Here is a 12,153-nt window from a genome sequence, read left to right as displayed (position 1 = left end):
TTTGGTACGTGCTGATGAAAATTTTGGTTCATAAATATTATTTATCAATGTCGACGAGCAGTCATTTCCTCAAAAATTCTGGCCGTGCCGCACGGTATGATGAGTAACAAGAGTTTCACTTGCTGCAATTTTATCGGTTTCATTATCACCATTACGTGTCCCCATAAACTAGCTTATGTTTTTAACTGAAGTCAGAGTCTTTTCAGCATCCTTATGTTTCTGGCCAGGTAGATGTTGTAGCTTCTTTCTCCATGCGCAACGGAAAAATGGACATTAAAACGTTGGCATACCACTTTTGTTCCATCACTACACAGCTTGTCAGTTTAACAAATTTGAATTCTTTCTAGAGATCATCATTAAAACTGCAGTTTAGCCTCTTTCACGTTGGAAGGATAGACTTAAAGCTTTAAAAAATTTATCTGATTTCAAGAATTTACTCAAGGAACCACTCCTTTTTTTTTTTTTTTAATATTTGCGTCTTTTTCCGCTTTTCTTTTACAGTATTGAACCCCCGATAACTGTTTTCTTCCGTATCCCGACGAGATTTGTCAACTTCCCTATGAAGTTAGTCACAGCACTGCGTGCCACGTAATATAAATATAAACTATAAATATAAATAGTTAAAATATATAAAATTTTATATAAATATAAATATAAATCTATATAATATAAACTCGCACCGTGTAATATAAATTTAAAAAAAATTTTTTTTTAATAATACGCCTGAAAATTTGGTATAAATTTATGAAAATTTGTTTCCCTGGGCAAATGCCCAGTTTGTCCATCCGATAGCGTCCGCACTGATTAATGTATTATTATTATTATTATTATTATTATTATTATTATTATTATTATTATTATTATAGACCTTGGAGTCGTTACATTCATCGAGCGATGTCCGCTCCATACTCTGCAAAAGCTGTTTTTTTTGGAAAAAAACAGCTTTTGCAGAGTATGGAAGATAATGAAGATAACATATATTGTTATCGTCATTATCTTCTAACGAAGATGCAAGCTTTCAGAATTTATTTGGTTATTTCTCATAAGGAAGGTTGTTATTATTATTATTATTATTATTATTATTATTATTATGTGACACCTCCAGGGAGTCCAAAGACTCATCGAGGGAGAGTGTGCCAACAGCATCAACGATTCTGCCCTTCACTACTAACCGCGCTCAAACTTGCTTAACTTTTTGTTGGTGAAGAGTTGGTATGTCGGTTGTTTTAACAAAGCGATCTGAATGATAAATTTTATGCAGTGTCTTGACCTATTTCAACGAAGGTAAGAGTATTTCAGTTAGCAGTTTGTAATTCGCGTATTTGGCAACTGCAGTACATTATTATATGGGGTATTACCCAGTATAACTCCCCTGCGCTCCAGTGTGTTCTCCGCAGCTGTTACCATGGGCTTTCTTCTTATCCTATGAAAAGTGACCAATGAAAGTGTGAATGGAGCGAGATGACGTTTACGTTCAACTTTTGTTCATCCCTGGGATTTAATTGCACACGTGATACTATACAGCTTGTTTACTTTGTGAGAGTAATGTAATGTAAAACATATTATAATTCAAGGATATTGAATGTAGAATTATTCGTTCCCCCCGCTCGAAATCCTCTAGTTTTTTTTTTTTTTTAGTAAGAAATAACAGCAGACTTCAATCATAATTTGCTTGTGATGTTTTTATATCTCTTTTTGTCACGAAATGAATTGTTTTTAAAGTCAGGGAGGCTTCGGATTATGCATTCAGATTTCTTTTTTAATTTAGTAGTCTCTGAAAATGAATAACATTTTCGATTTGCTTTCGCAATTGAATAAAAACTTTCAGAAATATTCATGATTATTCAGCAGGTGGGGAGAAAAAAAGCAAAAGGAAACAAGTTTTAATGACTCTAAATAAGTTTTACTGACATGCAAAATATTTTGCAACCAACCGATGTTCATCTGTAGTTCTCTACATCAATTAATTATGTTTGTGGTGACTTCTTTGTGTTGCAAGGACAAAGTATTAATAACTCTTAGTATAATTTTTATTATTAACTGGACATTTCATTAGAACATTATATACAGGTATATTGTGAAGTTGAAAGAAAAAGGAGAGAGCTAGATCCGGATTAATGATATGGATAAAAAAAAAAAAAAAAGATTGAAAAGAAAATATACAAAGTTACAGCTGTTGGAGTGAAAGATTAATCAAAAACAAGGATAAAAACGAGGAAATAATCTAACAAATTATAGGAGCATATGTCCGCAGTAGAAGGTAAAGTTGAAGTAAGCAAATATTTTATGTCATTACAGAACATATTAGATAAAATAAACCCAAATGATTTTATACTAATAGCAGGTAACAAATGAAAGAAAGGATAATTAATCAATATTATCTGCACAGAGTAATTGGGAAGATAATTGGCTTAATGAAAATGGGAAAAGATTAATGGAATTTACATCTTACAATAACTTAAGGATAATTGAAAGTTGTTGTTTTTTTTAACACATGATCATAAATTTACCTGGTCAGTTTGAGATCAAAAAAGAATAAATGACTACTTGATAGCCAATAATAAACTAGCAAAATTAATAAATGATGTAGGAGTTCACAATACTGGGTAATACCAAACTGGATAAAGGAAACAAAATCAAATCGCAATGAACATATATATAAATAAATATCTTACTACAAACAGAGAAAAAGAATGCATACTAAGAAAACATAAATAAAATATAATTGAAGATTTAAAAAAATGCACACATTAACAGGCTTACCCCCAAGAAAACTGCTAGACAAAATATTATTATTATTATTATTTCAGGCAACTCCAAGGAGTCGACAGACTCATCAAGGGAGGCCCTAACATCATGTCAAGAACAACTATTCGACATTCACACTGTATCTATCATACCTTGCCTTGAACCCATTCACGGTCATAGCACCCACAACAGACTCTGGCAGCTTATTCCACTCATTCACCACTCTCCAAGTAAAAAATTTAGCTCTAACACCCCTGCTAACCACATTCTTGCCCAGCTTCCATGTATGGCTCCTAGTCCTCCCACCACTAGTCCTATTCTCAAAAATATCTTCTAGATTAATCCTATAGAAACCCTTCAGTAATTTGAATGTCTCAATCATATCACCCCTTTTCTGCCTATCAACTAATTTTTGCAACCCACTAATCTTCAACCTGTTCGCAAAAGGTTCATTCCACAGACCTGCTATCATCTTGGTCACTCGTCTCTGGATCCTCTCCACCTCCTCCTCCCCATCAAGAAGAAACCCTGGCGCCCATATCTGGGCACAGTAGTCTAGATGGGGTCTTATCAAGGCTTGATATAGTGGAACAATAACTTGTTTGTCTCTGCTTGTTAAAGTATTTTTCAGCAACCAAGTGATTTGATGAGCTGATTTAGCCACTTTTGCAATGTGCCTCCTAAACTTCAACTCCCTATCCACCAATACTCCCAAATCCCTGGCCTCATCAATCTCCTGGAGTACGGTTCCACCAATGTGATATACTGCTGCTAATCTTTTCACTACAAAAAATTGACATTAAATTGACATCCATTTTCTCTAGCACAGTCCTCCTAACTATCCAAATCATCCTGCAAAATTTTGACATCCTGTGCATTCACAATTGCTCTACCCAAATTTGCATCATCAGCAAACAAGTGAACACTTCCTCTCGGATCCTTTCCTATATCGTTAATGAGCAAACTGGAAAGTAATGGTCCAAGGAAAGAACCCTGCGACACCCCACTAGTCACAAGCCGTTCTCTTGGACTCCACTCCTGAATAAACCACTCTCTGATATCTCTCCATTAACCACCCTCCTATCCATCTCACCAACCCTATATCCATCCCCATCTGCTCCAGTTTACCGATTAGAGTTCCATGTGGTATCCTATCAAAGGCCTTGGCAAGGTCCAGTAGAATCACTGTAAATCCATTATCCTTATCCAGTTCAGCCGTCACTGTGTTATAAAACGTGAGGAAGTTACTGAGACATGATCTACACTTCACAAAACCATGTTGTCCCCCATACAGTATCCCATTTTCATCTATCCAATCCTGTATTCGTCTCTTGACTAATTTCTCCAAGACCTTGATAACGATTCCTGATATGCTAATTGGTCAGTAATTTACAACAGCAGTCTTGGAACCTCCTTTATGCAGTGGAACTATTTTTCTCTCTTTCCACCCCCTTGGGACTAACCCAGACATGAGACTCAAATTAAACAAAATGGTCAAGGGTACTGAAAATTCAACTATATCAACTGATTCAGTTACCTCTCTACTATCGGCATTCTTTAAAATCATTCTGCCATATACATTTTTTTTTTTTACTTGCAACATATTGAAAAAACTGTTTAGGATTCTTTTTAGCCTGCATGGCCAATGTTCTTTCGTAATCCTTTTTTGCTTTTCTTACCACGCTCGTTACCCTTCTGGCCTGCACTTTATACCATTCATGTGACTGTCGGTCACCTTTCTCCTTGAATTCCCTCCATAGTTGTTCCTTTGTTTGCAGCTCAAGCTTAATGGTGTTATTCATCCATTTAACCCCTACTTGATTTACTATTCGGACTCTAGGTATACAGTCAGCCATTACCTCCTGCAAACGCTCCTTAACCACCTCCAATGCACTATCAACTTCTAGCCCTTGCAGTTGCACATGCCATGGCACTGAGCCAATCAATCCCCCTAAGCTTGTCATACTTACCAGCCTGATAATTCCAAATGTACTCGGTCTTAATTGTAAATTCCACACCTTTAGCTACCTCCCAAGTCAAGACCCTATGATCACTCTCACCAATTGGTGGCAACGTGATCATATTCGTTACTGCCAAATTCTTAGATGCAATTACCAGGTCAAGCACTCTCTGACCCCTAGTATTTTTTCCATTACATGCTGTCGCAGATAGTTATCCCTTAATAACCACATAAAATCCAATTCCTTCCTCCCATGTGTCCTCTCCTTCTTCCAATCAATGTTACCATAGTTGAAATCTCCCATAATAATTACCCTCCTTCCACTCATTTCTTCTATTTGCTTATGCATACTATCTCCATCTATTCCATCACCTCGTCTATAGCAGCACCCAACTCTATATTTTGTTCTGCTGGTTTCAATCTCACACCAAATAGCCTCAAATGTGCTCTTTTCTCTATCCTGCAGTTCCACTTCTATTCTTCTTGGCTGTAGCTCATCAGCTATCATCAATAACATACCTCCCCCCATTTTATTCTCCCTGTCACTCCTGAACACACCATACCCTTCACATTCAATCCCACTAGCTGTGTTATCTTCTGGCAGCCATGTTTCACTAATGCCAATAACCTGTGGTCTGGAAGTGCCAACCAAGGCCAAAAATTCTTCCTTTGTGTTCCTAATACTTCTAGCATTTGTATACATGAATTGCAGAAGCTGATTTTTGTCCCATCCCTATTTTGATGCCTTATACTAACTATCTCATTCTGATTGGTGGTCTTTCCTACTCGATATGACATAAGAAGAAAAAGAGCCAAAAAAAGAGACAAGAAAACTTCACAGGAAAAGTTAGCATAATTGTATCAGTAAATTAGAAAAAGAAATATATAAACTCCAACCCAAACTCTATAAAGTAATAATGTTCTAGCAGAAAGAAACAATAGATATTAGAGATATAAATGACTAACAAAGGATGGATTATTATTATTATAAATTCTGGAAAGGAAATAAATGGTCAGAATTATTATTTAAAAGATATTTAGAAGATGTAACATAGCAATGAAATGCTGGGCTGAGACTGAAACAGGCCACCTGACCTGGAATCATGACAGCAGGTAGAAGAAGAGCTGGACATTTCCACCTATCATTTGCTATTGTTTAACATCCACAATCATCATTATTCACACAATGGGTATTGCGACTCTTATTAAAACTTCTTTGTTGACAAAAAGAATTTGTACCCTCCTATGGCAACACACACTTTTTGCTAGTCTACAAGAAAAAATCTCTGTCCTTATATAACAAGCTAACCATGCTTTCATCTTCCAAGGATTCTCATCCAGCCATGTATTGAAAAATAGTTGAATGTTTTTTCACTTGATTATATTATAAATTAAAGATGACAAGAAGTGATATTCTTAGTTTCTTGGATAAAGGATGAAACCAAGAATATAATTTCTTGTCATCTTTAATTTATAGTATAACCAATTAAAAAAACTTTCGTCTTCCATCTCTAATCCAGAGTATTTTAGTAATAAGGTGTGACACCTTATGACTACTTGTATATGAGAAATATATGACTTCTGCATTACCTTGCAAAGCTCACAACACGGTGCAACATATTCACTGACTAACAGAACATACCACTCATGGTTTTAACTGGCATCTTCACACTGCTGCTGTATTTTTGGATGTTGCAAGGCCTTTGATAAGGTCTGGCATCAAGGCTTTATCTTCAAACTAATTGAAAACAATATCCCAATTAAACTGGTGAAACTCATATATTCATATATTAATGAAAGATACATGCAAGGAAAACTCAATGGAATTGTGTCATCAAGGCACAAAATCCTGGCTGGAGTACCTCAGGGTTCTCTTCTACATGGCAGATATTCCTCTCAATTCAAGAACAACTACTACAGCCCTTTATGCCGACAACACTGCTATTCTAGCTAGATCGCTCAGCCCTCGCCTAGCAATTACTAGACTCCAAGGAAGTATCAGTGAGCTAGCAAACTGGTTCACCAACTGGAGGATTCAAGTGAACCCCTCAAAAGCTCAGCCATGTTGTTTTCAAGAAGAAAGGTCTGCAACAAAGAAGACATCCTGCTCTCTGGTCATAAGATCCCATGGCAATCAGAGACCAAATATCTTGTGGTATTAATGGATAAGAAACTCCTTTTTAACAAGCACATCAATATCATTGGCTCCAAATCTTCCAAAGTAAGAGCACAGCTCTACCCACTGATCAACTGCAAGAGCAAATTGAACCTACATAATAAATTGCTTCTTTACCGGATGGTAATACGTCCAGTCATTACTTACGCCTCACCAGCATGGAGTCACACTTCAAGATCAACCATTTCGAAATTACAGAGAATCCAAAACAAATGCCTTAGGATGATCCTGGATGCACTGTGGTTCATCAGAAATTCACAGATTCACTGAGAAACCGGCATTCCATACATCTCCTCCCTTCTTCGTGATCTTGCAGAAAAATTTTTCGTGAAGTCAAGTTTACATTCAAACCCACTAATCGTACAAGCTGTCAATTACAATGAGACTGATTATTACAAACACAAAAGACCAAAGGCTATTCTTCTCTCAACTGATCACAGCTAACACAACTGCCCTCAGAGGGAGAGCTTAACTGCTCACAAACCTCCCATTCCCAAACAACTCTCATTACAGATAAAGGGGAATATGAAAAACACTAGTGCTTCACCCATCCTGTCAGTAATATTAATGGTAAAAAATGGTAACCTTGGTATTTCTTCTGGGTTTGGTGCCCACTGACTGATGACATGTATTAATGCCCATCATTGGATTTGCTTGCTTCGTGGGAAGTAGAGAGAGGCTATACTTGGTAGCAGGGTTTTACTTGTCACTGGGTAGAACCACTGCTGAGTCTCTGTCCTGGAGTGATTTAGGTCAGGAGTAATGAGCTTAGTAGTGATCCTTTAGGGTCACTCACCGAGATTTAGATGGGATCTGAGTGATCTTGTAGATCACTCAGAGTTTTTGGAGAGGTATCCCTGCACTTAAGCATACCTCAATAAAGGTTGAAACCAGCCTGGGTAGTAACAGTGCTGATGCCTTTGCTCTTGAAGAGATTTGAATAAGCTCTAAAGGTAGTCAAATGAATGGGCATATAGCTAAATGTAAGGTTTTGAGATCCACAGATGAGATGTTTCGGACTCACTTTGTGGAGTTATACTGGAAGAAGAGGAGGAAACAAGCGGCCTTGGGGTTGATTGTAAATAGAAATTCAAGGTTCAAAGGACATCTCAGAGAATTGATGCAATATTGACAAAGACCATGAGAGATAAAAGGGTGGTGGTAGTCCCATTGTATATAGCCTTGATCAGACCATGTCTGGATTTCTGTGCTCAGATCTGGTCACTGGGATTTGAAGGAGATGAAGTAACCTTGGAGAGGGTGCAGAGATGGATAGCAGAAATGATATCAGGCCTGTACAATGTTAACTGTGAGGATAAACTGAGGATATGCAGACTGCAGGTTTGGTTCGTAGAAGACAAAGTGGGGGGGGATATGATTGAGCCATTTAAGCTGTTGAAGGGTTATTATTGGATTAACATTGTACAATTGTAGAATTTTTTCAGGGGAAGGAGCGAGGACAAAAGGTCATCCCTGGAAGTAGGGAGTAAAAGAGTTACTTTTTTTGCATGGATAGTGATAGGAACATGGGATGCATTGCTTGAGAGGTGGTGAGAGTCTTGTGACTCCAATTGTGGTCAAGAAAATAATAATAAATTTTAGTAAATGTTTTCTTAGTATTGTGAAACAATGATATGATGATTTTTTTTCCTTCATAGTTATGAGATCAGATGAATAGAGAGATAATTTTTAATTATTAATAAATTTTGTTTTATAGTGATATTATAGTATTTTTAATGCCACACTGTTAATGGATTACACTATAATCCAGTAACACAATAATATAATATAACCATGCTAATATATTATTGGGTTATATTATATAACCAGTGATATAATTGGTAGTATAATAATATTAAATATAAATTTTTAGTGAATATATTCTTTCAGATATTATGTAAACATTGACCTGATTTTTTATTTCTCTTGCTTTCAGGATAATTGATCCAAGTGTGTGGAGAGAGAGACCTAGCTATTTGCCTGTTTATCATCCTCTTTTGTTACTGCACATTTTAAATAATCCTCTCATTTTAGAAAGTGGAACATTATTTATCTGATAGATGTAATTGTAAATGGCATATATATTGAGGAAATATGAAACAACGTATAATATTGCCAGCCTTTTGGAGAACATGTGAAATGCTTAGGAATTTGAAAATAATGAAGTCATGAAACAATATTACTCTGCTTTCCACTTATCAGAATTTTTTTCTGTTGAATCATTTAATAGTTTAAAGAAGCAACCTCAAATTTTTAATGTTTATAGCAGAATTCAGGCTAAAGAGAACCTGTAATTTTTACCTCTCAAACTTTGAGTGAATCATTTTCAAACCTAGAATAATGTTTGATTCTTCAAAAACCATATTCATCCCTAGTGATCTTATAATGCAGGAAACGGATTACACGAATGAGAAACTTTTCAATGGTGAAACATGTGACAAATCATTTTCAAGTAATCAGAATCCATACACAGAACTTCACACTAAAGAAAAGCCTTTTTCATGTGAGACTTGTGGGAAATCCTTTTCTTGTTCTAAGCATCTTAAAAGACACACAATACTTCACACTAATGAGAAACCCTTCATATGTGAAGTTTGTGGGAAATCATTTTCTTACTCTCACAATCTCAAAGATCATTTAAGAGTTCACACAAATGAAAAACCTTTTGTATGTGAAACTTGTGGGAAATCCTTCTCTTGCTCTCAACATCTTAAAAGACACCTAAGAGTTCACACCAATGAGAAACCTTTTATTTGTGAAATTTGTGGCAAATCATTTTCACAAGCTTCCAATCTTAAAGTACATGCTCTGCTTCATACTAATAAAAAATCCTTTGTGTGTGAAGCTTGTGGTGCATCATTTTCTTACTCTCACCATTTTACTGATCATGTAAGAGTTCACATTAATGAGAAACCCTTTACATGTGAAAATTGTGGCAAGTCATTTTTGGAAGCTTCCTGTCTTAAAGCACATACGATACTTCATGCTAAAGAGAAACCCTTTACATGTGAGACTTGTGGGAAATCATTTTCATACTCCAAGCATCTTAAAAGACACAATATACTTCACACTAATGAAAAACCCTTTATATGTGAAACTTGTGGCAAAGCATTTTCTTATTCTCACAATCTTAAAGGTCATATAAGAATTCACACTAATGAGAAACCTTTTGTATGTGAAAATTGTGGGAAATCATTTTCTTATGCTCAGCATCTTAAAAGACATGTAAAAGTTCACACTAATGAAAAAAATTTTATATCCAACAAACAACAACAACCTTCTAATCTTTTAGTGAACACAAGACATCACAATAATGAAAAACTCTTCATATGTGAAACTTGTGGTAAATCATTTTTTTACTCACATCATCTTAAAGAGCATATAAGAGTTCACACTAATGAGAAACCCTTTACATGTGAAACTTGTGGTAAAACATTTTCACGTTCTTTTAGCCTTGAAAGACATGCAAGAGTTCACACTAAGGAGAAACCCTTTAATTGTGAAACTTGTGGTAAATCATTTTCTCAAGCTTCCAATCTTAAAGTACACATAAGACTTCACACTAATGATAAACCCTTTACATGCGTCTCTTGTGGGAAGTCATTTTCAGAAAATTCACATCTAAAAATACACACAAGAATTCATACTAATGAGAAACCATTTAAGTGTGAAACTTGTGAGAAATCATTTTCAAGGTCTTTTGATTTGAAAAGACACAAGAGATCACACAAATGAGACATTTCATTTGTGAAATTTCTAGGAACATTTAAATACTTCATTGTCATCTGTATATTATTCTGACAGGATCCTCCATTATTATTATTAATCATCAGAATAATGTAGAATATTATTCTGATCATCATCATTTCCTTAATATCATTTTAAGAGGTGTATTGTACAGGAATTGATGTTATTACATAATTAAGTTTGTTAATACATTATATAAAACATTTTCCCTGCAAATATTGTGGGAAATTATTTTTGATTATTTGAGATCTAAACAACGTTGAAAGTTTTTTTACTTTCAAATGTTGTGGAAATTGTTTCATGAAGTTTTCTTTAAAATCTAAAGAATTAACACAAAATGAGAAACATTTGTTATTGTAATCTCCAGATCTATGGTTATTTACATTTGTCATACTGTGCCTTAAATTTTTTTATGCTTGCTCCCTAATGAAGTCTTCTATCTGCATATCATTCTCTACATAGAAAATTCATTCCACATTCCTTTCTTTACTACGCTAACTTATAAAACTTTCAGGAATTGTGTTTCGCCCTACATTCTATGAATGATGCATTCATTGTTAATGTGATAAAATTCCCTCATAACTTAAGTATCTGTCATATCATTTGCCTAATCCCTATTCACTTAGCTTGGTAATTTCTATTCCCCTCTAATCTCTCCTCATAACCAGCATTCCAGAGGTGATGATATTGCTTCAGTAATTTATATCTGCACATAGAGGTTACTATCAAAGAAACTGTATGATCATACTTGTACTGTAAGTCCAGGTGTAATAAGATACAGTAGAACAACTGTTTCCTTTTAAAACGAATAGTCAATTATATACCTGTTTAAGGTAAACTGAAAATATGTATCTTATAATTCTTGAAGACTTACCATAAATGAGGTAACCTTATACTTCTCAATATTGTTGTGCTCTTTATTGCCAACCTGTGTAAAACTTTCATAATATTCATAATCTGTATCTCATATGGCACACTCAAGATTTCATCTGAAATGACTGATAAATGTCAACAGCTATTTGTTTGAGAAGTTTATTAACATCATGCTGTTTTAATGGCAAATTGGAAATGAATGGGGTGTTTAAATTATTTTAAAACAAGTGATTTGTTGTTTGTAAATATGTATAAATTTGTTTCTGTTTCATGCATCTAAAAGCATACTCGTTCAGTATTAGCTTCATCTCTGTTTTCCAAAATATGTTATTGTCTTCAGATATTTTTGAATATCTGGAAGTGATAACTTCAAGTTTTGGTGAATACAAAAATCATGAATAAAAGTCATTTGATTGTTACTAATATTTTATAATAATGAATTGTATTCAGTATGCCCATTCATAATGATGCTTACAGTAAAATACCACCATTTGATGGAATATTCGTACAAGATATATATGAGTTCCCTAATACAGTGGCTAACTGCATTAATTGAGTAATGAAGTTCACTGTTCCCTTTTATACTTGCAGTTGCTATTATGATAAAGCACAAAATAAAAGACACATAAGAAAGCATCTGCTTAAGGAT

General features: G+C 34.9%; 1 protein-coding gene across 2 annotated transcripts; it reads left to right on the top strand.

Moving 5' to 3' along the window:
- Positions 1–1,147: 1,147 nt before the first annotated feature.
- LOC150099151 (uncharacterized) lies at positions 1,148–11,923 on the top strand. Of its 2 annotated transcripts, none has more exons than XM_090403825.1 (2): positions 1,148–1,284; positions 8,821–11,923. In XM_090403825.1, the coding sequence occupies exon 2, from the start codon at positions 9,225–9,227 to the stop codon at positions 10,617–10,619; it is 1,395 nt and encodes a 464-aa protein (XP_090259951.1). In that variant the 5' UTR covers positions 1,148–1,284; positions 8,821–9,224; the 3' UTR covers positions 10,620–11,923. The 2 variants fall into 2 exon arrangements, with proteins under 2 accessions (XP_090259951.1, XP_090259952.1); XM_090403826.1 differs by lacking the exon at positions 1,148–1,284 and adding an exon at positions 2,099–2,271.
- Positions 11,924–12,153: the final 230 nt, after the last annotated feature.

This window comes from Typopeltis vanoorti, chromosome 14 (genome assembly GCF_054136105.1).
Source record: "Typopeltis vanoorti isolate ZY-2024b chromosome 14, IOZ_Tvanoo_1.0, whole genome shotgun sequence".
Classification (NCBI taxonomy): Eukaryota; Metazoa; Arthropoda; class Arachnida; order Uropygi; family Thelyphonidae; genus Typopeltis; species Typopeltis vanoorti.
This window is presented reverse-complemented; position numbering and strand designations above follow the sequence as displayed.